The sequence below is a fragment of the Rattus rattus genome, chromosome 1, assembly GCF_011064425.1.
Source record: "Rattus rattus isolate New Zealand chromosome 1, Rrattus_CSIRO_v1, whole genome shotgun sequence".
Lineage (NCBI taxonomy): Eukaryota > Metazoa > Chordata > Mammalia > Rodentia > Muridae > Rattus > Rattus rattus.
Window position 1 is genome coordinate 271361109 of NC_046154.1, and position 27868 is coordinate 271388976.

Below are 27868 nucleotides of genomic sequence, written 5' to 3' on the forward strand. Positions count from 1 at the left end.
TTACTTTCTTTAAATTATTTTTTAAAAGTCTCTTAAAGATTTGACGTTTAAATACTTCCTCTCTTCTGATATGTTAAACCCCAAAAGAATCCACACTGCTGGACACGCCCTCCACATTCCAGTTCTGGCGAGAAGAGGGAAGACAACTACTCCAATCAACCTAGTTAGGATGAGGAGAGGCCATAGTGCGTTCTTAATCCTCCTTCACAGCTTCCACACAACCCTACCTCTCTAACACCAGTACCAACTACAGGTGTAGGAGGCAGCAGGTGTAATAACTGAGGCCCTCCAGCACCCCCCACCTGTCTCAAATAGCAATCTATTCCTTAGGTGACATATTTCATAAGGGATGTAATTTTCGTAGTCTAGTATCAGTAGTCAAAACAAAAAAGAAAAAAACAAAACAAAAAAGTGTTTTTTGTTTTTGAAGTTTTTGCCTTTTTTTTCACTTAGGAAGAGGTGGAAGAGGTGGAGGGGGCTCTGATGGGAGGGGTGGTGGCCGAGGTTTGTCTGTGTTGCCAGATCTGGAGATGCCAGCAGCTCTCGGATTCATATATTCACCATAAGAATGGACAAATTCAAATGCAGGGGGCTGAGTGGGCTGAACACCTTGGGCACTGAGCAGGGAGTGGAGCATATTCACAGTATCTTGATAATCTATTGACTGAGTTGTGTTGTGACCGTTAGCCCCAGGAGGGCCTTTATCCAGTTTCATGTGAGGAACTCTGGTTTTACAGCTAGGCTGTGAAAAGGGCAGGCCACTTGTGTCTGAGCTATGCCCAGGCAACTGGGTCATTGTAGGAAGAGGCGGGAAGGGGAAATTCAAGGAAGATGATTTAGTACTCTTGGCAATCTTGGCTGGATGATCAAATACTGCTGCCCCAGTCTCTTCTGGGGGCCCCCTTTTACGAGTAGAGCTTGAAGAAGACAAAGTACTAGACAAGCTATAGGTTTTGTGTGCTAAGGTGCTTGTCTGGCTGCTGTGTTTTGGATCACTTGGTCGTTTGCTCACAGGGCCAACTGGCAGCTGTAAGTGAGAGTGCTTGTGTGAGTGGTGGTTGTGATGGTGGTGGTGGTTAGATGGGTGAGTCCTCTGCTTCTCTTTGTGCTCTCGGCTCTTGGCAACACTGTCTTCTACAGAGTTGTGCTTGTCACCTGCAGAGTGCACTTTAATGCGCATTTTTATCTCCTCTGGTTTTGAAGAGGCCGCTTTATCTCCACCAGCCACTGGGAGTCTCATTTTCAGGGCTGATTTGTCAGCCTTATCCAGAAAAGGACGTTCAGGATTTTCTGAGCCCTCGATGGGCATTTTCAGAATAACTGAAGAATGGCTGTCATGAGATAGGAGATTCTGGGCAGCATATGCATACTGTGACTTCACATTGGCCTCCATGTTCTCCAGCTGCCTCTTCTGAGCAGCCAGCTCTTCAGCGTGCTTTGCACGGTATTCTTTAAGTGAAACTTTAGCTGATGGCACACTCTTGCTAGTCTGCTTCTGGGAAACAAATGCATTCGAACCATCATGTTGCAAGGAATGATCAACTCCAATAAGTGCTAAATTCTCACTAGTCCGATGACCCTGAGAAGCCTCTAGTTTATAGGGAGGTTGAGAAGACAGCCACCGCTCGCCTTGCAACATGTCCACGCTAGTTAGACTGCTCGAGGACTCTTCAGAGGCAGGCAGGGAAGGCACTGCACCTGTAGACGCGGCTGACATGCTCATTAAGCCTGCGATAGTTGTGTCTGAAGAGGTCTGAGAAATCATATTGAGAATCGTCTGCTCCGATGTGTTTTCATCCGCTCCCCGGTCATCCGGTTTGGTTTTCATGGCAGCCTGGTATGCCTAGAATGAAGCAGCAAGCATTTTACTAAGTTGCAATCCACGGAAACAACACCTACAGAGAACTTGTTCATGGCTTTTTGTTCCTTTGTTGTACTGGAGGTGGGGTTTTATTTGAGACCAGGCATGTGAGATCCTCCTACCTCTACCCCTGAGTACTTAAAGGCACTCATTTATACTGAGAAAACGAAGCCATTCTTTTTTTTGTTCTTTTTTTTTTGGAGCTGGGGACCGAACCCAGGGCCTTGCGCTTCCTAGGTAAGCGCTCTGCCACTGAGCTAAATCCCCAGCCCCACGAAGCCATTCTTAAACGTTCAGTAACTACCTAGGGCTGCGGCCAGCCTTTAAATAAGTTCTAGAAAATTTGTGAGGCTTTGTATGAAAAGAAAAGATTTAAGAAACTCTAAGCTTCTAGAGGCAAAAATTATAATTCACCAAACTTACAATTAGTCTGAACTAATAAAAAATAAGGGAAATTTCTATGCATGGTGGTGCGTGCTTGCAATCCCAGCACTTAACCCCAGGACTTAAACTAGAGGCAGAGGCAAGAGGATCAAGAGTCAAGGTCAGCCTCCTAACAGCAAGGCCCAAGGCCAGCCGGAGCTCCAAGAGACCTTATCTCAGAGGGGCTGGGCAAAGGAAGGATCTAGTCCGTCTCTGAGTGCAGGTGACTGAATGCAGGGCCTTGTGCATGTGAGTGCTTCCAAGTCCGTCTGACACTGGCGGGAAAGGGAGGGACTCTTTCTTATTCATAAGACTAAGACATCGGCATCACAGCTCCACTGCAACCCACTGAAGAAGAAAGCCCTGGGTAAAGACCCGGCTCAGCAGTTAAGTAAACTGCTGCTGCTGCTGCTGCTGCTGAGGAGAACCTGAGTTCTGTTCCCAGCAGCTCTAGTGGCTCACAACCACTTAACTCCAGTTCCAGAGGATCTGACACCTCTGGCCTCCACAGGTACTGCATGCACACAAATGCAAGCAAACACTCATACACAAAAATAAAAATCAATCTTCCCCCACCCCCAGGTCTCAGTATATGTAGCCCCAGGTGGTCTCAGGCTCAGAAAGATCTTCTTGTCTCTGTCTCCCAAGTGCTGGTATTAAAGGTATGCAGCACCATGCCCAGCTGTAATGATAAATCTTTTTAAGAAGGAAGGAAGGGAGGAGGGGAGGGATGGAAAAAGGAAAAGAGAAAAATAAAACATTTTTAAAGGTTTCACGGTTTAATTAATTAACTAATTAATTATTTAAGTGTAGGAGTGCTCTATCTGCATGCATACCTATATGTCAGAGAGGTATCAGATCCCTTTATAGGTAATCATAAGTCACTATGCGGGTACTAGGAATCGAACCCAGGACCTCTACAAGAACAGCCAGTGTTCTAAACCACTGAGCCACCTCAGCAGCCCTAAAACACTTGTAAAGTAACTAATATCATAGAGAAAATTACACTCGACCTTATAATTCCATCCCTTCCACCATTCCCCTACATTCTTTTATTCCCTAAAGAGTGAATCTTAGTTCACACCCATGCTATAAAGTCACAGTTACTGTTAAGTAAGAAGGAAACTCCAAAGCCAGTGCACCCATGGATTCTGGCATACGCACTGCTGCAGTCAAAAGAAACACACAACACGTTTGTCAGCACTGTCTTACCCTCCAATTCCGAATACGTTTCAGCCTGCTTGGTGTTTTCTCTAGAATCTGTAGAAATTCATGTGTCAATTCTACAAATGAAACATTCAAGAAATGCTCAGAGACAAGAATGCAATAAAACAAGAATAACCTCAACTAACTCACTGTTTTCAGGTCATGTCTGGCCAGATATGTGACAAATCAAGACGTGCGTTTCAAGGTCCCTTACACTAAAACTTACCATCTAAAAGTTCCAAGGTCACAGTGGCGTCAACATACTCCCACCAGTGCTTCCCGTCAGTTGAGACTGGGATCTCCCAGTTGGACCACTTGCAAGCCAGATGGATGCAGACACAGGCCACCACAGGAGGTGTGTACTGCAGGCTAAATGTGGTCAAATGCAGGCTGACATCAAAGGGAAGGAAACAGAGAGTGTCATGAGCCCTCGATTCTCAACCCTACACTAAAACTCTCCATTATTTAAAAAAAAACCAAAAACAAAAAAACCAAAAACAAAATCACAGGAGAGCGAGAAGGGCAAGAAGTATCCTGTGCTCTGACTCAGCATGCAACATGACTTCCTTCTCTCCTTTTTCTAAAGATTTTCTCTCAGTTATATGTACACTTCTGTGTTGGGTATAAGCACAAGCGAGGGTGTCCAGGGAGGCCAGAGATGTTAATGTCCTACGGCTGGAGTTACAGGTGATGGCGTGGCGTACCATCACAACAGGTCCTCTGGAAGAGCTAAACTCTTCAGCACCTCAATAGGATTTTCTATTGAAATACAGCTCAGGTTAACAACATTTCTAAATCTCCTAGGATCACACACTGATTAGTGAACAGAAAACAAAAACAAAAAAGGAAAAGAAAACAAAGGAGCTAGGTAGTCAGCCTTGATGTGAGGCTCCCTTTAATCCTAGCACTTGGGAGGCAAAGGCTGGTGGTGGGTCTCTTGAGTTTGAGGCCAGCCTAGTCTACATAGCAAATTCCAAGATTGCCAGAGTTATTTAGTGTGACCCTGTCTGTCTCAAACCAAAACCAAAAGAAAAAACAACCAAAGCCAACACAGTAGCAGATGCCAATAATCCCAAAACATGGGGAGTGGAAGTTCAAGACTGAACTAAACAACAAAACTAGGTCTCAGAAAAAAAAAAAGAAAAAAAAAAGAAAAGAAAAAAGTTGCTCTCTCAAATACAAACAAACCTGATTGGTTTTTTCAAAGACTCTGTTTGGGTTCAGACAGGTCTCATTCTTTGGCTGCCTCAAACTCACAGCAGCCCTACCTCCCAATTACAGCACTGTAGCACCCTAATGTCTGACTCTGCTTTACATTTGTTTCATTTCTCCTCCGTGTGTGTGTGTGTGTGTGTGTGTGTGTGTGTGTGTGTGTGTATCTGTGTGTGTGTGTATCTGTGTGTGTGTGTCTGTCCTCCTGCCTGTATTTATACAACAGTGCAAAATGACTCTGAACTTGCTATATTCCAAGGATGACCTTGAAGTACTCATTCTTCTGCCTCTGTCCTGAGTGCTGGGGTCTCAGACTGGGCCGCCACACTCTATATAGACAGTGCTGGCTTACTAAAGCTGACCTCACACTTGGTGACTGAGGATTACTGAACAAAACTATGGGAATCAGACATGAGAACAATCAGGTCACTTAGCAGAACAAGTTATATACTAATAGCTTTTTAAAAATATATATGGCAAATCCTTGCAGACTTTCCCTTGCTTGGGCAAAGGAGAAGAAAAAGAACAACCCCCACATTACATGAGCGTTCAGGTTGTCTTGAACATTTTATAGCAATGTCAATGCACAGTTATGTATGCTAAGTAAGTACGGAACCCTAGCAAATTAAAGGGTATAAAGCAAATACGAGGTAAGTAAAAATAATTCACAGAAAAATCCATTCTCCAGAGCATTGTCGACAATACATTATATCAAAGGTTATTTCTATGGCCTCTGGGCTCTGGTTCAGTAAGCGACCCTATAAACCCTTCAAGAGGTGACAAGCCCAACCCAACCAAATTCCAAACCCAAAAAGAAGAGGAAAAAAATAAAAATATAAACCTGTTGGTTGCCATGAAGTAAGATGTCTGTGCTAAGTCCTTGCTTGCTAATAAAACAAAAGAAAAAGACATTATTAGTTACATTTTCTCCCACAATACTTAGTAAGCACATACTATTCGTAAGGTACTGCAAATGGTGGTAAACTAGGCAGGCACACTGCCTCAGTACCTGGTGTTCTTCTACCCAAGTAAACAGATCAGAGAGGACGGGAAGAAGGGTCAGGTGGGATGCTGGTGACTGGAGAGGGTCATTCAGGACAAGTATGTGTTCTACTGATTTCTAATGTGAAGGTTAACAATTATGCTGCTTCCAGATCTAGAGACTCAAGCTTTATTTTGAGCATCAGTTATTAGGGATGTTCATTCAAAACGCAACTCCTCGACCCAGCTTGAATCAGTATTTAGAAAGGACAGAGATTCTGATTCAAGAGATCACTGAGAAAAAGCAAGGTAAGAGAGGAGCCACTAGGATCTGGCTTCAAAGTCAGAATCCAGAAGGCCCTGACATATTTGGAGAAAGGAACTCTTTGTTTTTAAAAAAGAACCAATTTCAAAAAGAACCAATTTCAACTGAGTAGATCGTGATTTAACCCCTTTACATCAAGTAACACCTGTTTCACACACTACAATGAGAAGTAAAACATCCCATATACCCCACAAAAACCAATCATGCAAGACAACCAATTTTTATCTTCTGTAGAATTTCAGAGCCTTTTCTATATAGGCTTATATCCATGTCTCTTCAGCCCTAGTCTCGCTGATGCAAAACCTTTAATGCTTTAAAGATGCAGGACTTGGGGTTGGGGATTTAGCTCAGTGGTAGAGCGCTCAAGTACAAGGCCCTGGGTTCGGTCCCCAGCTCCAAAGGGGGAAAAAAAAAAAAATGATGCAGGACTTGCGCAGATGAGGTGAGGGAAAGTTCTCACCAGCGACCTGAGTTCAGTCCCAAGATCTCAACAAAGAACTGACTCCAAAGTTATCCTCCGGCGTCCTGCATCTGCCAAATGGCGGATGAATACCACCCATGTCTCACCTATGACACACACTAAAGACCTTTGTTTCAGGTTTTAATGTACAGTACTTGCAGAAACTGGGAATTTTTCTGAAATTTCAATTTTCATAAAACAATATTAAAATAAAAAAATAAGGCTAGTCATCAGTGTGGCATATAAAACTAAAAGACAAATAATATGCACAATGATATTCAGACCTTCTTTGCGGGGCTTCGTGTGTGTTAAGCGAATGTTCCACTACTGAGCTACAGCCCCAAATTCTCCTTTTGTTTGCTCTGTGTAGTTGAACAGGTCTTACTATGCAGCCCAGGTTTACCTTGAACTCACAACATAGCCCAGGATAGCTTAGAACTTACAATAATCTTCCTGCCTCCCCTCCTAAGGACTGGGATTGTAAGTGCCACCACAACTGGCACCCAGGAGATTATGAACATTATTTAAATAGAAACAACCCTTAAGGATTAGGGATGTAGGGGTTGGGGATTTAGCTCAGTAGTAGAGCGTTTGCCTAGCAAGCACAAGGCCCTGGGTTCAAGCCCCAGCTCCGAAAAAAAGAAAAGGAAAAAAAAAAAAAAGGAAGGGGTTAGGGATTTAGCTCAGTGGTAGAGCGCTTGCCTAGCAAGTGCAAGGTCCTGGGTTCGGTCCCCAGCTCCGAAAAAAAAAAAAAAAAAAAAAGGATTAGGGATGTAATTCAGTGGTAGAGCACTTGCCCAACATATGCAAGCCCTATGTTTAAACTCTACAGCACGAAAACAAACAAAAGACCAGGGCTGGGTATGGTGGTATAAGCACTTAATTCTAGCACTTAGGAGACAGAACTCCCAACTCCAGGCCAGCCTGGCCTATTTAGAAAATTCCAGTCAAGCCAACACTACATAGTGAGACTATGTCTCAAAAATGAAAATTTATCTACCATTTAAGAACTAATTTTTTCTAATCAGCTCTGGAGAGATGGCTCAGTATTTAAGAGCATTGGCCTTTCTTCCAATGAACCAGGATTTGATTCCCAGTACTGTCATGGTGGCTTTTTTTTTTTTTTTTTTTTTTTTTTTAAGATTTGCTTATTTAATAAGAACACTGTCGCTGTCTTCATGCACACCAGAAGAGGGCACCGGATCCCATTACAGATGGTTGTGAGTCACCCACCATGTGGTTGCTGGGAATTGAACTCAGGACCTCTGGAAGAGCAGTCAGTGCTCTTAATCGCTGAGCCATCTCTCCAGCCCCATGATGGCTCTTAAGTATAAATCCAGTTCCAGTAAATGTGACTCCCTCATCTAGCCTCCAAGTATATCAGCCACATATGTCCTCCACAGACATAGACTCAGGCAAAACACCCATACACAAAAAATAAATAAGTAATATAATTTTAAGATCCCACCCAATGGACTGTGAGTAACAGAAGTTCAAATGAATTCTCTATCATCGCTGGAATTTCCTTTAATTAGACATGAACTAATAGAAGATCATCCACATTTAAAGATAAACTATACTTGTATACACGCGTTTGTACGGCATGTGCGGTTAGGGCACTGGAATACACAGCATGTGTGGAAGTCAAGTCAGGTCTCTACTCCCACTATGGGATCCAGGGTTCAAAGTCAAGTCACTGGGCTTGTGATTGTTACCGACTGACCCATTTGCTAGTCTAATACCAGCAGCTTTGAAGATTTTCTGAAAAATGCTAACTTACCTGAGACTCAGTGACTTTTCCAAATTTGTCCTTACACTTTGTCAAACATACCCCACCAGACAAAAGCTGACTCTCAGTTCCTTTTCCAGTTTGGCTCATAGTGCAATCTGTCATGGTGGAGAAGCCACAACAGCAGGGACATGAAGCAGCAGTCACATTGCATGGAGTCAGGAAGCAGAGGGTACCGACTGCAGGCCACTGCTCGGACCTACTTCTCTACCATGCAGTCTAAAAGCCTAGCAGAGAATGGGGCCATCCACTGTGGGTGAGTCCTCCCACCTCAATATAATTCTCCACTGGCAAACCCAGGGGCCTGTCTTCCAAGTGATTCTGTCAAAATGACTATTAATGCTAACCTCACAGTCTGGTTAAACTAAAAGATCTAAAAAAACAGTTTCCAATAGGTCAGAAGCAAGTGTTTGATTCCAGCCAAGCAGGCCGTTCAGTCTGAATCTGGGACAAGGCAGCTATGCTGTACCTGACTCCAGAGCCAAGTACAGTCCCAAAGAAGTAAGCAATTCAAGCAGTTAGGGTTACTTACCTCTAACAAGTTGGGTGCACTTTACCACATGTGTGTGTGGGTGATCAATTGTAAGTTCAAACCCTTCAAAAAGAAAAAAAATGTAACTGGTTACTTTTAACAAAGGTAAAACATTCAATATATTTATCTCTCTTTTGCCTGATAGTAATGGCCTGTTTACTTTTCTCTCTCTAAAGTACTATGCAGAGACTAAGTGACTCAAAGTATCCTTTCACACTCTTCTCTACTATCTCCAAAGAGCTAGCAAAGGTACAAGAAAGATCGAAAGAAAGACCATGGGAGGAGACCGCCTCTGACCACAAAAATGTTTTTAGGGATGCTAGAGAGACAGCTCCCGTCTAGAGTAGGTGTTTCAGAGGACTGAGCTTGACTCCCAGCACCCACACGGTGGGTCACTGTTAATCCAGTTCCAAAGGAGCTAACACTCTCCTCTGTGGGACTTCTGTGGGCATCAGAGATATACACATGGTGCACAGACAAAAATGCAGTTAAAACACTCATACACTAAAATGAAATAAACCTAAAAGAATGTTTTAATCCTTTTTAGAACAAAGCTGAAAGAAGCAGTCACACAATAATGGTGGCTTCTGAAGCTTAGTCTCTCATTTGGGAAAGCAGAGCCTGCGGTCAGGCTCACTGTTGCTGAGAGTTTGTGAATCTAAGATGCTCTTGCCTCCAGCTCCCAAATGCTGAAATACAGGGCTGTGCTACCACACCCAGCTTGGAGCTGAGGACCTAAATATCAAACCCAGGCTCATGGATGCTAAGCAGCCTACCAATATTCACTCTGCAGACGCAGCTGCTGCAGCCCTTGGCAACCCTGCCTCTGCCTCTGCCCCTCCCCCCGAGAGCTGGGTTACAGCATCTTAACCCTCACCGACCTCCTTTTCATTAGCTCTATTATAATGTGTACTGGCCTTTTCTCCTATTTCCAAAGGTCATTACCAAAATCACTCAACAGGGTCAGTACATTCTCTTTGAGCACATAAATAAAAACCCCAGCCGTGCACAGTGGCACACTCAGGAGGCCTGGCAGATTATGAGGGTTTTTTTGTTTTTTGTTTTTTTGGTTTTTTTTTCCTTTTCTTTTTTTCCGGAGATGGGGACTGAACCCAGGGCCTTGTGCTTGCTAGGCAAGCGCTCTACCGCTGAGCTAAATCCCCAACCCCAGATTATGAGTTTTTAAAGTCAACTTGGCTATAAAGTAAAACACAGGCACGCACATAGAGAGATAGATACACCCAATCGGAATACTATTATCTAGACACACTGTCAGACCAGAAAAATTCCTAAGAGAATAAGGCCCCCTCTTTTGTTATTATTTATCAGGTTAAAAACTGCCAAACTAGTTAGGCTATGGCGAGACACATCTTTAAGCCCAGCCCGGCGCTCGGGAGCAGGTGGATTGCTGAGTTCAAGGCTAGCCTGGTCTACAGAATGACTCCAGGACAGCCAAAGCTAAACATACAAACTGTCTTGAACAACAAAACCAAACAAATGAGAGAACAAAAACTAGAAAACTATCAGATAAATCATAAACCTTAAAGTGAGAAAAATTACAACAAACTTTTGAGTAATAGCTGTTTCAAGGGTCACCAAGGACCTAATACCACGGAGGCAGACCAGGTTCACTGGTGGACTGTTTCCCTGTAATGAGCCCCACAGCCACCATCACCAAGGAACCGACACTCCCAAGGCCTTCGAAGATTGTCTTCCAGTCTTACAAACCTTAGATGAAATCATTGTATTCATACACATTTTTTCACGCTTTAAAGGAAAATTAACTCACCTAAGGTCTGCAAAATTATGCTCTCTAAAATCACCAGATCTTGAACTTGTTGTAGGTAGGCCTAAAGGGGAAAAAAACAGAAGTTACATCCCACAAAAGGGTAATAAGCAGAACAATCAAAGGTATGGATGGAGGCCCCTGAGAGATGGCTCTGCAGTTAAGAGCACTTATTGCAGGAGACCCAGGTTTAATTTTAAGAACCCACAGAAAGGTCAGCCATCTGTAAGCCCAGTTGCCAGGAAGCCAACGCTCTCTTCTGGTCTTCACAGGCAATGTACACATGTGCTACACTTACACTCAGGTAGGCAAACACTAATGCATTAAACTTGTAAAATCTTAGAGAGAGGCGTAATAGAAGGTAAGAGTTAGTGTTAGAACTGGAATATATAGTTTTTATGCCTATCTCATTCAGGACAGAAATAAAGAGCCCAGAACATCAAAAGATAACACTTTATTAATGTAAAGCTACCAAAAAACACATTGTATTTATTTTCAAATATTTTAAATCTTAGAAGTCAGATAATCTAGACATGAAAAATGGCACACCTCTAAATGCGTCACATTTTATCTGCAGACCCTTTAGCAGTGCTGTAAGCATCTGATAAATATTTGACTCACATTAAATTTTTCCCTTGTATTTATTCTAAAAATAAACACAAGAGTTGAAAGGAGCTAGGCATTGTAGTGCACACCTTTAATCCCAGCATTTGGGAGACAGGGAAGTGAATTGGATCTGAGTTTGAAGCCAGCCTGAGGGTTGGTCTGTTGCTATGTATTGTAATGCTAAATTCTGTACCCACTAAGAGTGGACTCTCACATTTACAAGCTTTGGTTGTACAAACCTTTTCCTTAATCTAAAACTACTGGTCAGATAAAATACTGGAGGGATAAGAGGTAGGTGGGCTTTGAGTTACCTGGTTAAGGGAGAAGGAGGAGGAATGAGGGAAAAGAGGGTGTCACCTGAAAGGAGATGGCTAGGAGAAACAGTAAGTATTTGGAGGCACACCTTTGGAGGGTAGCCAGGCCAGCAGTTAGAAAAGTAGATTAGGGGTTACCTACCAGTAATTGTCAAAGACGAATAAAATAATCAGCCTTGAGTCTCATTTATTTTTTTAAGCTAGTCAGGGATAAGCTTAATAAATTGGTTGCCCTACATATCAGCGAACCAACATGGGGCAAGAACTCACTTCGAATCCAAGTCTAGATTACAGGTATACTGGGCAGTCCCTGAAAACACTGCTGCTAGGGACCAGCGGGACTACAATTCCCAGGAAGGCTTTGCTTACACTCCTGCAGCTGCTGAGAAGAGACACCGTTTACAGTTTCCAAGAGCTGCATGCTGCTCTGGAAAGCTAGCATTCTGCTTGGTGGAGAGCATGGCTAGTGCCAAGGTCTAGAGAGAAAACAGCAGCCTAATGTGGGCCCACGGAGTCCCAGCCCAACCAAGCATGGCACAGCACACGGGGAGGAACCAAGGAAGGATGTCAAGGAAAGGTCTAAAGCCGAGCAGAAGCACAGCAGGCTGGAGAGGCCAGGGCTGGCAAAGGTCGCAAGCCATGAGCCTTAAGCTAGCTGAACAGCTGGGATGAGGCTTTCGCACCACAAGGTATAAACTAAAAAGTCCCAAGAGTCTATTGAGGTATTGAGCTTAAAAGGGAAACTAAATTTAAAAAAGAAAGAAAGAAAGAAAGAAAGAAAGAAAGAAAGAAAGAAAGAAAGAAAGAAAGAAAGAAAGAAAGAAAGGAAGAAAGATAGATAGATAGATAGATAGATCGATCTAATTGAAATATAAGGAAAGCAAGTTCTTAGGGAACTGTTTCTGTGTTCAGGATGGAAGGAACAATGCCCCACACACTGCATCTGGGCTGCGTGTGATCCTGCCTCGCTCATCAGATCAGCACACAAAGTTTTTTCAGTGATTACAGTTTTGTGTGTCCTCTTTGGGAGAAATCAGAGTAAGAGAGTTTTAAAGAAAGAAGAGACTGAGAAACTAGATACTAAATCAGAGATCATAAAACAGAGATGAAAAGAATCTTTAAATCAAAACAGGAAACCCTTGGAGGAATCCAATCTGGAACATACAGTAATATAAAAAAGCATAGTTCCAGACAGGAAGGTTCCACAGGGGCAACCCATGGAAATATAATTTACTGAATTAAGACTCCAGATTCTGTTTATTGATTCTATCTAACTTAAAACAATGCCACATAATAGATTGTGTCTCATTTCATAGTTTGCCAAATTGAGATATGTACATATGCCGATACATCATACAATTGATACATACATGTTCAGACTGCTAACGGACCTCTGCCTTGAGCTCTGTTAAGAGGGCTGATACTGAGATTCACATTCATTAGAGACAATGGCTGTCTTGGAGATGCCTTCACAGATTAACTGATGATGCTCAGACATGTATGCCCATTAAAATACAACAATTTTATGGGCATTATGGCATGAAGCCCACTCCAGATACAACTACAGTCCTACAGGTCAAGCCATTACACAAAGACCTAACAGGACTTTGAAGGAAATGCTCATAGAACAGAAGGGAGGCATGATATCTCCCAAAGATGGTTTAAAATGTACTTTGTTGACTTAATTTTTAAAAAAAGATTTAGAGAGAAAGAGAGAAAGCAAGAGGGCGAGCACACGCGCGTCCACTGGAAGAGCAGTCAGTGCTCTTTCTTAACCAGTGGTTAAGAACCATCTCTCTAGACCTGACTGTCAACTTTTTTTAAAAGCTAATGAGACAAGTAGCACATGTGCTGAGACACACTCAGCTTTAGAAAAGACTGCTGAGTTAGAAGCCTAGACAAGTCCTAATTTCAAAATGATAAAAGGAGTTCTTATAGAGGTGGAGATTTTATATTTGTTCCAACAGGAAAAGAAAAATTGTGTTTTCCACCAAATTATAGAAAAGATTTGACTGGGGATGACCCCCTGAAGATCTTGGCTACAGACAAAAAGGAGATTGGCAAGATCAGCAAGACAGGTAATGCACGTGCTGATCCTGCTACTTGAGAACAGCTCTGAACCTGGCCGAGACCAAAAAATAAAAAAATGTTTAGGGTTGGGGATTTAGTTCAGTGGTAGAGCACTTGCCTAGCAAGTGCAAGGCCTGGGTTCGTTCCCCAGCTCCAAATAAATAAATAAATAAATAAATAAATAAATAAATGTATGTTTACACAGTCAATAGATTTCGTTGACTACAAAATCCTCAAGACTTCATACCATTCTTTCAAATGGTATAAATAAAAATTACTATTACAGGGTTGGGGATTTGGCTCAGTGGTAGAGCGCTTGCCTAGCAAGCACAAGACCCTGGGTTCGGTTCCCAGCTCCGGAAAAAAAAAAAAATTACTATTACTATCTGATATAAAATCCAAAGTAACTAAAGGCAGATGTCTTTCATCTGCTCAAAGAGTGGAAAAATCATCCTTAACAGATTTGTGCACCCTGAACATTCCACATACAAGTCTTTATAGAACTGTGTGTTCCGTGTAAGGTCTGTATACTGCAGAATGGAAGGCCCCGAGGACAGACAGGCCTTACCGGATTCACACTTGGGAACGCTGAGATGCTATTCTTGCTGTTCTAGCTCCCTGCTTGATTGTTCCTTTGTGCATCAAAGCTGTTTGCTCTAAAGACTTGCTTCTGGGACATTTCGAGCCTCTCAGACTAGTCCAATATGGAGTTTCTCAATATACAGAAAACTCAACAATGAATGCTACAGAGAGCTGTCTTTCCATTTAACCACTTTCCCAACTTCCTTTTGGGGCCCCAAACAATTCTTTGCCACAATTCAGCAGGTAGCAATTATAAGACTGTCATCCCAGTCCCTTAAGTTTGGGTGAATGGCTTTTGCTCACTCATTTTATTTTATTTTTATTTTTATTTTCTTTTTTTCGGAGCTGGGGACCGAACCCAGGGCCTCAAGTGCTCTACCACTGAGCAAAATCCCCAACCCCTTTTGCTCATTTTATAAATTATACATATGTTGTCACTTTTTTTTTTTTCTTTTTTCGGAGCTGGGGACCGAACCCAGGGCCTCAAGCGCTCTACCACTGAGCTAAATCCCCAACCCCATATGTTGTCACTTTAAGGGATGATTTACGAATAATTATGGTCTTGGACAAGAAACTAAATCAGGAGCTTAGGTTTAGGGATTTCTAGCTTTCCTTTTTTATCCTTTTTTCTCTCTTAGATAAAAAGAAGAGTTAGGAAAAAAAGGGCTAGTGAAAATTAAAATAAAATTGTGAAATGAAAGCTGAATTTATTGAACACCTTTTTTACATTTGTTTATGGTACATGGGAAGAGGCATGCACACTTTAGCTGGTGTGTGCAGGTAAGAGGACAACTTAGGAGTCGGTCTCTCCATGCGAATTACCCACAAGGCCACTTGTTGACCTACACTGAGTTGTAGTCTTCGCTAAAGGAGGCCAGGCCTCACGTGTGCTAATAACGTGCTTTACCACTGCACTATGCCTCCTCCCCACTCATTCTGAGGATCTGAATAGTTTAACAAAAATTTATTTTTTCAAATTTTACAAATATGGCTCTTATATTTCTGTTAGAAGAAATTCATCTCTAAAGAAAATGAAATCTGAGTAAGGAGTTAAGAAACCATACTGGCCAGAGAGATGCCCAGCAATGAAGACCACTAGCCACTCTTCCACATGACCCATATTCAATCCCCAGCACCCACATGGTGGTTCACAACTATCTCTAACTTCAGTTCTAGGAATCTGAATTACACATCTGTGCAGGCAAACTATGCATGCACATAATATAAAGATAAAAATCTGTCAGGCGGGGTTGGGGATTTAGCTCAGTGGTAGAACACTTGCCTAGCAACCGCAAGGCCCTGGGTTCGGTCCCCAGCTCCGAAAAAAAAAAAGAAAAAAAAAAAATCTGTCAGGCAGTGGTCACACAGCATTTAATGCTGGTACTCTGATGCAGAGGCAGGCAGATTACTGAGTTCGAAGACTGCCTGATCTACATAGCGAGTTCCATGACAGTCACAGCTACACAGAGAAACCTTGACTTGACAAAAACACACACATGAATGATAAATGAAAGTCTAAGAATCAGGAAAGCACACGTGAGCACCATTTCTGCCATGAGCTCTATACTCTATACTCCAAGAGACCAAGAATGCAGTTAACTCACAAACTCTCTTTTCCATATACAAAGAGTAAAAAATCTTCCTATTTCCTACCATTTCACTTGAGTTTAGTGCTCAAAATAGGAATTATGTGACTATGCAAACACCAAAAGCTGTTATGGTTTAAATATGAAATGCGCCCCCCCACCCCAGTCTCAAGAGTTAAAGGGTCCAGGTGTCAGGCTAAAGAGATGGTCCAGCAGTTAAGATGCTGTCAAATTAAGATGTTGCAAGGCTGGGAACCTGAGTCTGACCCCAGAAACCCACGTTAAGGGGGAAAGAGAGAACCTATGCCACAAAACTCTGGTCTGGTCTACAAACACAGCTGGCTGGCTATGGCTGGTATACACACATGTGTGTGTATACACACACACACACACACACACACACACACACACACACACACACACTCTTAAATTGAACCAGAAGTGCTCTGACCTCAGTGGATTAATTCAGATGCAGTTATAATCTGGAGGTGAAGGAAACCAGAAGGTTGGGTCTTGGAAGTAGGTCACAGAAGCACACCCTTTAAAGAGTGTGTCTTGTCCCTGGCTCTCTGCTATTGCTCTCCCACCTGCTCCTTCCTGGCCATGATTCTCTGCCTCATAGCCATGGGACCAAAAGTAACATAGCTAAGTAACCATAGGCTGAAACCTTTCCAACTGAACCAAAAGGAATCCAGTGGATACCAATGCACTTCTGCAGCATATACTAAAATTGGAATATAAAAATTTCCTAAAAAATAAAACATATATAAAATTCCATATATCTTCTTCACAAACCGTGATTCTTATACCCATAAAAGACTTAAATAACCTAGTAACAGAAATCTATAACTTTTCTTCAATCAATGGTGTTAGAATTCTTAATTAACATCTCCAGTCACTGGCTTCTAAAAGCAGAACTGGACAGACAGCTCAGTAGTTAAGAGCATATAACCAGGACTCACACTCATCAGCTCACTACCTCCAGCTTCGGAAGGACGCAAAGATCTCAGGCCTTTATGGACACCTCCACTCACACAGACACATATGTACATATTTAATTAAATATATCATTTTCTTAATATATGAAGAAAACTAGGAGTCATCCTTTTGTACAAAACCCAAGGACTATGGGTGTATTTTTTCTTTTCTATAGGCTGTCACTATGCATCCCTAGCTGCTCTCAGACTCACTATTAGACCAGGTTGCCCCTCAAGGAGATCCACCTGCCTCTGCTTGCTAAGTGCTAGGATTAAAGGCGTGCACAACCAATGCAGCTTGGAGAAGATGCTTTGCAATAGAATGTTTGCCCACCATTCTCTGAGGTCCTAGATTCAACACCTAACATCCTAACATCAACACACACACACGCACGCGCGCACGCACACGCACACATGATAAGAAGTAAAAGAAATGCGCACATACACAGGAGAAGGCCCAGAGTACCCATGAACCTGCATTCAATAGCATTCTTATTACAGGAAAAGAGGTGAATTCTAATCTGAAAAGATTTTTAAGAGTTTGACCCCTGACTTAAAAAAATAAAAAATATGAACTTTAATAATGACCATAATGCGTCTCAGCCTTGTGGCTAAAATCAAATGTAGTAATAAACACACAAATTCTTGCTATTGATAGGCATTTGGGTAATTTTCAGACTGATATTTAAGTGTGGCCCTTTCTCATAATAATAATAATAATAATAATAATAATAATAATAATAATAACTCACAACAAAATTTTACCTTTAAAAAAAGCTTATAGTGTAGGTAGGCAGGACACACTTTTGATCCCAACATTCAAGATGCAGAAGCAGGTGGATCTGTGTTCAAGCCCAGTCTGTTCTATAGAGCTGGTTCTAGGACAACCAGGGCTACACTGAGAAACCATATCTTGAAAAACAACAACAAAAATGCTTGTAACTTCAAGAAGCCAGGTGTGGTGGTGCACACCTTGAATCCCAGCACCAGGAGAGAGGCAGTCCAGGCAGGCTCTTTAGTTCCTTTAGTTCAAGGCCAGGCTGGTATGAGTGAGTTCCACGTGAGTTAGAGCTACACAGAAACCCTGTCTCTACACAAACAAACAAAAAGGAAGAGAGAAAGAATGAAAGGAAGGGGGCTGGAGAGATGGCTTAGTGGTTAAGAGCACTGACTGCTCTTCCAGAGGCCCTGAGTTCAAATCCCAGCAACCACATGGTGGCTCACAACCATCTGTAATGAGATCTGATGCCCTCTTCTGGTGTGTCTGAAGGCAGCTACAGTGTATAAGTATATAAGTAGTATAAGAAATAAATCTTAAAAAAAAAAAAAAAAAGAATGAAAGGAAGGAGGGAAGGAAGGAAACGAAATAACCAACAAAAAGAATGCTTACACCATCAATAAAAAGCTGGAACAGCCAGACAATGGTGGTGCATGCTTTTAATCCTAGCTCTCCAGAGGCAGAGGCAGCCAGATCCCTATGAGTTCCAGGTTGGACTGATCTACAAAATGAGTTCCAGCACAGTCAGGGCTACAGAGACTCTGTCTTCAAAACAAAACAAAAACAAAAGAGCTGGAAACCATGCATGCTTCTTGACAGAATGCTTAGAGATCACTGCGCATGCTTATGATGAACTACCACCTGGACACTTTTACACAGGAGAGAATAATAAGAATATGTTGGATATAGAGGGTGGAACTTATCCAGGTGGTGTAACTCTTTGTTCTTATGCAGCTTTCAATTTTAAGACAAATTTTTAGATAAAATTGATATATATATTTTTATATTTTCAAAATTAAACATTGTTGGGGCTGGAGAGATGGCTCAGTGGCTAAGAGCACTGGCTGCTCTTCCAGAGGCCCTGAGTTCAAATCCCAGCAACCACATGGTGGCTCACAACCATCTGTAATGGGATCCGATGCCCTCTTCTGTTGTGTTTGAAGACAGTGACAGTGTACTCACATACATAAAATAAATCTTTAACAGCCATGGCTACACAGAAAAATCCCATCTCAGACTAAAAAAATAAAAATAAATAAAAATTAAACTCTGAAAAGTTTAACAGCCCAGATTCAAAGTTAGAAAATGAAGTTCTGACTTTTTTTTTTTTCTTTTTTGAGCTGGGGACCGAACCCAGGGCCTTGCGCTTCTACCACTGAGCTAAATCCCCAACCCTGAAGTTCTGACTTTTAAACGTGTAGACAAGCACTCACCTCACTCCTCGTGTCAGGAAGTGACTCCTGTGGATGGAGGCAAGTGTGTGCCACCTTGATGACATGTTCCAATTTTTTTGGTTGTTCTTCTACTTTTGCTGCTAGAAACAAGGCCGCTGGAGCCATAGACTTCAAAGAAGAAAAAAAAGGGCATATTTGTTATTTATTTCTAAATGATAATCAACCTAGGAAGAGCTAAATGTCAAACAAATCAAGTCTCTGCCACAATCTCGCACCCCTTATTAACACTTTCCACCACCTTTCATGACCTCGGTCCTCGGCAAACCCTCAGGTATCCACGTGAACGCGGCTGACCTTAGCTGCTTCCCACTGAAAGGCCTGCTGAAGAGGGTCAACACAGATGCTATGAAACAAACACTGACACCTGCCTGCCTAATTTTGTGAATCTGTGGGTGGGGGAGAGTTGGAGAATTTTTAAGAATAAATCTGGGGGCTCAGCAGATGAAGTGGTGACTAGGTCTGAAACTCCAGCACACATTAAGATCCAGGTGCAGCAGCAGCACATCTGTAACGCCAGAATTAAGGTGTAGAGATGGGGGTTGGGGATTTGGCTCAGTGGTAGAGCGCTTACCTAGGAATCGCGAGGTCCTGGGTTCGGTCCCCAGCCCCGGAAAAAAGAAAGACTTAAGGTGTAGAGATGGGTGGATCCAAGGGGCTCAGGGGCCAGCCAGTCTAGCCAAAATAGATACCAATGTCTACCCTCTAGTCTCTGTCCCTTACACACAGGAAAACACGCAAATGTATACAAGATACATACTAAGTAAAAATGTTTTTGTTGGGCATGGCAGCCCACCCCTGCAATGCCATCACTCCTTAGGTTTCTGAGTTCAAAGCCAGCCTGGTCTACATGTTGAATCCCAGTAACTACATAGTGAGATCCTGTCTCAAAAAATAAAAACTGTTTTTACTTATAAATCAATCTTTAAGAAAAAAAATTTACAGGTACTAAGACTGTGGCTCATTGGTACAGTACTTACCTTCCATTCACAATACCACAGAAGAAAAGTATGGGGAAAACAAAGAAAAGTGTGGGGGGCGGGGCACAGACATAGCGGCACACCCTATAGCCCCAGCACTGGGATCTGTGAATTTGGTCATCTCATTTACATAGAGAATTCAAAGTCAGCCTGGGCCACACAGACTGTCTAAAAAAACAAAAATAAGCTGCTGGTGGTGTCACACGCCGCTAATCCCAGTCTGGGGAGCTGGGGAGGAATAGGCAGGCTCTAAGTTCAAGCCAGCTTAGTCACCAGTGAGTTCCAGGACAGCTAAGGCTACACAGAGAAACCCTGGAGTGGGGGTGAGGGGGTGATATACATACCACACAACAAAAAATTACAAATAGTCACAAGAGAGAAACAATTCAGCCAATGTACAAGTAAAGACCTCGAAAACGGGGGTTGGGGATTTAGCTCAGTGGTAGAGCGCTTGCCTAGGAATCGCAAGGCCCTGGGTTCGGGTCCCCAGCTCGAAAAAAAAGAACCAAAAAAAAAAAAAAAAAAAAAGACTTCAAAACGAACCATCACAATCCTTATTTGCAACACTACTACTCCCTAAATTGTAATTTTCTAGATTAAAGTCTGGCATGCTGTACAGATATTTGCACAACCTTCCCTATTCATCCACTATTCTTAAAAGCTAAATTGGAACCAGTCTAGATGTCCAATCTGTCCTAAATGAACAGAGTAAGAAAAGAAGGCATTGGGAGCGTGTCAATTGGCAGAATGCTTGCCCTAGGTTGACCCAGTCAGTCGGCCCCTCCCTCTCTCTCTCTAGGGATTGAATTCAGGTTGTTCGGCTTGACAGCAAGCACCCTTCCCACTGTAAGGCAATTTACTAGACCGGAATCTTTTTATTTAAAAGGCAAGGTCTCCCTATGTTGTGCACTGTTATCCCCAAACTGACAACCCTCTGCCTCAGCCTCCCTAAAACAAGAGTACAGGCACTTGCATCTACTAACTCTAAGGCATTTTTATACAGTTTAGAACTACATTTTCTTCATTTAAAAAACAAAAACAAAGCAAGCAAACACCACAGCTAATATTTACCAACTGCTTATTTTGGACAGGAAATCTGAAAATTTAAATATCATAAACTCCTTTGGAAACTGGCACTATTATTACTGAACATGAAGATCAGAAATCTGAGGCATATGATCACTTGCACAGCCACACAGCTAATAAGCAAATCCCAACTCTAGACACATCTAACCCCAGCGTTCATACTTTTAATAACTAAACTCCACTTTTGTTTTTTTGTTTTCTTTTGTTTTTTGCGGTTTTTGTTTGTTTGTTTGTTTTTGTTTTTTTTGTAACAGAGCCCTAGCTGTCCTGGAACTCACTTTGTAGACCAGGCTGGCCTGGAACTCAGAAATCCACCTGCCTCTGCCTCCTGGGTGCTGGAATTAAAGCCATGCACCACCACACCTGGCCTAAACTTCACTTCTCATAAATCATCAAATAATGAGGGTAAAATATATCCAAATCTGTTGCTATTAAAAAATGGGTCTTTTTTTTCTTTTGGTGCTATGGATTGAACCTAAAACCTCTAGCATGGTAAATACATACCGTATATCATATACATAGCCACAAGGATTTTAAGTGTATAAAATACAACATAAACACAAAAACATCAGAAATAATTTACTGAAACTTATATTCCTCTCTTGAAAAGATTCGAGACAGTATTTCTGGAAATTCAGTTGGTGAGTCCTTAAGTCAAGTGCACAGAAACAGTGGAGGAACGGGAACCAAATATTAATAAATGCTTTCAGGAGCAAAAACTGACAATAAGAGCTTAACTCTGCATACCTTTGGCACTTATACTAAAATGTTTATAAGTGATCTATGTAATATATAGATATAACACCCCTCCCCCAGGGCTTCCCCACCTGTGTAGCCCTGGCTGTCATGGAACTCAAGAGATTTTTTTCCAAGGACTGGGATGAAAGGCCTGCACCACCACCACGAGGGCCCCAAGAAATGCTTTCACAACAAATCAGTATCAACCAGAACATCCGCCAACAGAGAACTAGTTAAACTGTTACAATGATGTAATACTACACAGCCACTTCCTTTTTTCCTTTCTCCAGCCTAGAGAATCCAGCCTAGAGCTTCACATATACAAGTATGCAAACAGAACCACACCCCAAGTCCTTGTGACTCCCCTTAAAATTGTTTGGGAGAGAGAGGATTCAGAGTTAGGAGCACTAGCTCGCTCATCTCCCAGAAGATACTGGTCTGATTCCTAGCAATGACAGCTCACAACCACGTGTAACTCCAGTCCTCAGGTATCTGATGCCCATTTCCCATCTCCTCAAGCACCAAGCGAGCATGTAGTGTGCAATCGACATATTCAGGGAAAATACCCATACACAGAGAAAAACAGTTTAAAATTATTTTCAGGGTGTTTGTGTAAGGACAGGAATGTGTCCCAATCTCGCTCCATCCTTTTTAAACAGGGTCTCTCGCTGAACCTGGAGTTCAAGGGCTTCCCTAAGTGCTGGCTAGCAAGCCCTTAAGAGTCCTATCTCCACCTCACCAAGGATGCAATTACACCTATGTGCCACTATGTCAAGATTTTTCAAAAACTTCTTTTTCCAGGATGGTCAAATGGCTCAGCGGTTAAGAGCACTGACTGCTCTTCCACAGGTCTGGAGTTCAATTCCCAGCAACCACATGGTGGCTCAAGACCATATAAAGGGATCTGATCCCCTCTTCTTGCAAGCAGGTATACAAGCAGACAGAACACCCCTACATTTAAAAAAATACATAAGTAATTTTTAATTATTAAAAAGTTAAGTTCCTTTTCTACTTGTTTTTACCTATGAGCAGGTACACCTGCATGTGAGGCAGCATTTCTCCAGCCCCACCCCACCACAGCCAGGCTGCTTTTACAGAATCTGACAAGACCAAACTCAGGCCATTATGCTTGAATGACAAGCCCTTGACCAAATGATACATCTCCCAGCCCGAACATCACTCTGCTTGCCCACTGTCGAGGTCTGCTAGCCTCAAACTCTTTGGATCCTCCTGCCTTGGCCCTCAAGATTTGAAATGACAAGTGTGTACTACCATGCCATGTCTTTGTAACCACCTAAATTATGAGAAACAGCATAAAGAGAACGAATGGTCCAGAAAGCTGTACATTAGGGACATGGTGAGGCACGACCACACTAGCTCATATACAGAAGTAGGCCTGGAAAGCTGCGCGTCAAATACTGATCAGTGATCACCTCTACAGGCACAGGGGAGCTTTCAAGGCATATATCTCCCTATCATTGATTTTTACTATGCAAATTCATTATATTTGTCAAAAATAAATCAAATTTCATAAAGTGGCTAGCAAGATGGCTTAGCAGGTAAAAGCCTGATGTGCAACTGCCCAAATTTCACAACCTGACCCCATGAAGAAGAGAACCAAAACGTGTCCTCTAACTTACATACGTGCACCACAGCAAGTGTGAGCTGCACTCACTCACACATCATGTACACACACACAAAAATCCACAAGAACAGGCTTGACAACTTAACATCAATGCCATGTCTTAAGCTCTCTTAAATATAGTTTTAATTAATCACAGCGAAATTCAACTTATAAAATTAATGTTATATAAAGAGGGTGTGCCGATATACCAGAATATACCAAAGAAACCAATACTCTAAAGAAGATCAACTGCTTGGTTAGAAGGCCAGTTATGGCCGTGTTTGCCTTTAATCCCAATACTCAGAAGACAAAGGCAGGTGAGTCTTATAAACTCCAGGCCAGGCAGGGATGCATAGTAAGGCCATCTCAGAACAAGAGACAGATAAAAACAAATAAAATATGATATCCAAAAGAATGTCTTTGTAATGAAATAATTATCAGGTTATTAATTCAACCAGCTCACTCAATGCAGGTACGCTAGAAATGAACAGAAGTCTGTCTTAACCAAGATCATCACCAGGCGTTACGAAAGCTTGCCATTAAATACGGCAATAGATGCCAACACTGAAACGCAGACTGAACCACCTGATTCAAGACTTCAACTCTTTATTTCAATAAAAGGGAATACTTGTCAGGCATGGGTCTCCTGCACATAAGCTAGTGCTTGGAAATTCAAGTCAGCCAGAACTACAGAGTTCAAGTCTAGCCATTACTATATAGTTAAGAAAAGGAGGAGAAAAAAGGAAAATGATAAAAAGAAAAGGCAAAAGTTGAATGTAAAAAACCCTTAAAATTACTAATACAACTAGGGAATTCCTCTTTAATTTCATTTATTACCTCTGTTTCAGTGCTATCAAATAGCACTCAATAAAGGCTAATTGGAACTATAGGCACTAAGGGCAAAAAAAGTCAAAATGACAAATCATCTAAAAGTAGGAATACTTTACTATAGATCAGAGTTTCCTGTTGGGGCTGGAGAGGTGGCTCAGCAGTTAAGAGCACTGACTGCCCTTCCAGAGGTCCTGAGTTCGATTCCCAGCAACCACATGGTGGCTCACAGCCATCTATAATGGGATCTGATGCCCTCTTCTGGTGTGTCTGAAGGCAGCTACAGTGTACTTATATATGTGAAATAAATCTTTAAAAAAAAAAAAAAAAAGTTTCCTGTTACTCCTAAGTTTAACTCTAATGTAATTTCTTACATTACAGGAATTATATTTAGCTTCAAAGTTTCTCCTTAAGACATCAAAACAAGGTAACTCAAATGTATCATCTAGGCTGGAGAGGGCTCAGTAGTTTGGTTCCCAGTACCCACCTTGGTCGCTCACAGCAGCCTGTTACTCCAGCTCCAGGGAATTCAGTGTCCTCATCTAGCCTCTGTGGATACTCACACACTCCTACCATTCACTAACCCAAACACACACAAAAATAAAACAAAATATTTTTATCCTAAATTTGAAACATGTTTTCTGAAAGATTTTTAAAATGTTGCAAAATCTAACTTAAAGCCATACATGACCACTCTGAAAGCTATATTTAAATCATTTTTTTCCCTAACCTTAAAATGGCTAGCCCAAAATTCTAAAATTAAAATCATGGTTCAATAACACCAACCAACCATAAAATAAGCAGCCAGACTCAAACCCAAAGGGCTTCACCACGGGAAATTATACTTACGTATCGATGGAACTGTGTAAAAGACTGGATCATGTAGAACCGGTGCATGTATACTATGGCAGTATTGATCGTCAGTTGTGAGCTGAAGTGCTTGAGTTAAGGTTCAAAAACAGACAATATAATCTCCTTCCCAAAGGAACAAATGGTCAAGCACAATAGAAGATCCCACAGGAGAGTGAACTTAACTCTTCCACCCAAGGCAGATCAGTTTGCCTTCACTAACTTAGACGGACAGCATGTGCTCGGCCTGACAGGTGCTTACTATGGACCTAACGGAATAAACAAAACAAGCAACAAGACGTAAATCAACATGCAATGCAGCGCTACATTGGATCTCAGACTTCCTGTCCTGTCACTTGCCTTCTGCAGAGATGATCCTTTAGCTCAGGATAACTTTCTTTACTACATTCACTCTGGGCGGGAGGTGCAGGCCACAGCATGAGTGTGGTGGTCAGAGGGCAACTTGCAGGAGCCAGTTACCTTTCCACCCTGAGTCCCAGGCATAGAATTCAGGTTGTCAGGCTTGTGGATAAGTGCCTTTACCTGCTGGGTCATCTTGCCTGCCCAAGAATAACTTTAAAACGGTGCATTTGCCTGATGCACCATGGGCATGTCTGGTGCTCCAGAGGTCAGAAGAGGGCATGAGATTACCCTCAAACTGCAGTTATAGACAACTGTGGCCTGCCATTTAGGCACTGCCTCAACAGTGAGTGCTCTTAACTGCTGAGCCATCTCTCTAGCCCCACCAGAGTAACTTTTTAAGGATATTTACCAGGCCCTCCCTTACTAGGCTCTTGGAACTTTTCTCTCTCCCCTTCAGAACTTCAGTAATTAAGTTTACCAGTTCTACTTTCTTTTCTTTGTGGGGGGTGGGGTGGAGGCAGTGTTCAAGGCAGGATTTTTCTATGAATCCCTGACTGTCTTGAAACTTGATCTGTAGATCAGGCTGACATCAGAATTAGAGATCTGCTCACCTCCCCATCCAGAGTACCTTTAATGGGATTAAAGGTACACACCACCACACCCTGCTTAGTTCTGATACCTTCAGGAAATAAAGCATGACCTCTGAAGTATAAAACCTTTGAAATGATTTGAAAAAATGGAACTCCTGCCTTCCTCTGGTCCAGTCTTCCATTTGTATAGGCACCATTCCAACCTCCCCAAGAACTTAAGTACTTATCCCCACAGATCTCAGCAACAGTCTGCAGAGAGGTGACAATATGATGGCGACAAGCTTAAACACACACTTAAAAGGTGCCGTAAGGGGTTGGGGATTTAGCTCAGTGGTAGAGCGCTTGCCTAGGAAGCGCAAGGCCCTGGGTTCGATCCCCAGCTCCGAAAAAAAGAACCAAAAAAAAAAAAAAAAAAAAGTGCCGTAAACACACTGGTAAACTGGATTTCAATAGGAAACAATTGGCAATAGAGAAAACACCTATTTGGAACAATACACAACCTTCAGACTTAAACACCACAGACCTAAACTCTGCACCTTTTTTTTTTGATACAGGGTCTTACTAGAAAGCCCTGGCCTGCCTCTACTTCCCCAAAGCTCCAATTAAAGGCATTGGACACCAAGACTAGCCCTCAGCATCACTCTTAATGCTACGCAAGTGGAAACTGCAACTAAAAGGAAATATGTATATATATATATATATATATATATATACATATATATGTATATATATATATATGGAGGGGGGGCAGGCAGTGGTAAGAACTTTAAAACTACTAGTTTTGTCATAAAAGACTACATTTTCATGAGGGAAAAAAACTGGGAGAGGAGGGGAAAAAGAATCCACCAAACTACATTATCTCTAAATTGAAAACTGATGAATAAACTGTCACTAGTGCCCTGAAAAACAAGAACTTAATATTCTGAAAACTCTTAAAGTCTATCAACACATATACCTCCCTACAAACCTAAGTTGACATCTTTCCTTCCTCTTAAATTCTATGAAACAGCTACTGGAACGTTTGAATATCAAGCGTTGTGGTGGACATTGGGGGGACAAAACAAACAAGAATTTGACAGGTTAGCCAGCTAGGGAGAGAAATGGGCTTGGAACCAAAACTGGAGCACTAATCCTAGACCACCTTCGTAAGTCCTTTGAGTACAGAATTCCCAGAAACCCTTTTTATACACTTTGGGAGGCAGAGTCGATGGTGAAACGTCTCACATGGAGCCTTAGCTCACAGCAGAAAGGAGACTCTCAAAAGCCACTAAACCAGGGCAGAATTCAGAGAACTGGGGCCGAGGAGGAGTAGCGAAAACACAAAGACAGGAGAGGCACGAATTCGCAGCCCGGCCGGTGGCACCGGTGAGCGAGCGGGAAATTGACTCCGCCTCACTTCCCTCGCGCGAACAGTGGTTCGGCCAGCGCCATTGTGGGCTCTCCCCACTAGACTCCCAGCTCCTGCCACCACCACCACCTTACCCACTTCTGTCCCCGCCAGCGTCGCCGGCCCGGACGCCGAAGCATGGCCGGACGCGCTCCGAGGCAGATGGCCTAGGCCGCAAGGATACACGTTAAGACGTTGTCCCATGTCCTGGAGTAGATTGGCCGCCTGCTGGCGATAAGATAGTTCTTTATCTGAGTCCACGCCAAAACGACGCGATGGGCTGTTTTCCAGTTGTTCTCGAGTAAAATACCACCGTTTGTTGTTGTTCTTCCTCTCTCCCTCCATAGTGCTTCAACCAAGAGGCAGCGGCGGGGGCTGCAAGCACTTCCCAGCGTCACCTAAGCGGCGACACACATCCGCCGGGCCCAGACAACTGCGACGTGACGAACTTCCTCCAAGGGTCGACCACCAGGTTGTGACACAC

At 42.5% G+C, this 27868-nt stretch overlaps 1 protein-coding gene across 2 annotated transcripts; it reads right to left on the reverse strand.

The window, feature by feature from the left end:
* Positions 1–27868, reverse strand: Ccnt1 (cyclin T1). 2 transcript variants are annotated; one of them, XM_032885948.1, is made up of 9 exons: positions 27569–27868; positions 25045–25126; positions 18922–19050; positions 10579–10639; positions 8790–8852; positions 5544–5589; positions 3717–3880; positions 3497–3567; positions 1–1843 (listed from the first exon to the last, which is right to left on the reverse strand). In XM_032885948.1, the coding sequence occupies exons 1-9, from the start codon at positions 27727–27729 to the stop codon at positions 446–448; spliced, it is 2175 nt and encodes a 724-aa protein (XP_032741839.1). In that variant the 5' UTR covers positions 27730–27868; the 3' UTR covers positions 1–445. The 2 variants fall into 2 exon arrangements, 1 of the variants encoding a protein (XP_032741839.1); XR_004385891.1 differs by lacking the exon at positions 3717–3880 and having other exon boundaries at positions 1731–1843; positions 27569–27865.

What these genes read in the sequence shown, in the direction of transcription:
- Ccnt1 (XM_032885948.1), bottom strand. Translation starts at nt 27,729, where the DNA reads ATGGAGGGAGAGAGGAAGAACAACAACAAACGGTGGTATTTTACTCGA. An exon ending in ATGGGACAACGTCTTAACGT is followed by an intron (nt 25,127 to 27,568) that starts GTATCCTTGCGG and finishes CAAGCACTTCAG; the next exon opens with CTCACAACTGACGATCAATA. An exon ending in TTCCTGACACGAGGAGTGAG is followed by an intron (nt 10,640 to 18,921) that starts GTGAGTGCTTGT and finishes TTTCCCCTTTAG; the next exon opens with GCCTACCTACAACAAGTTCA.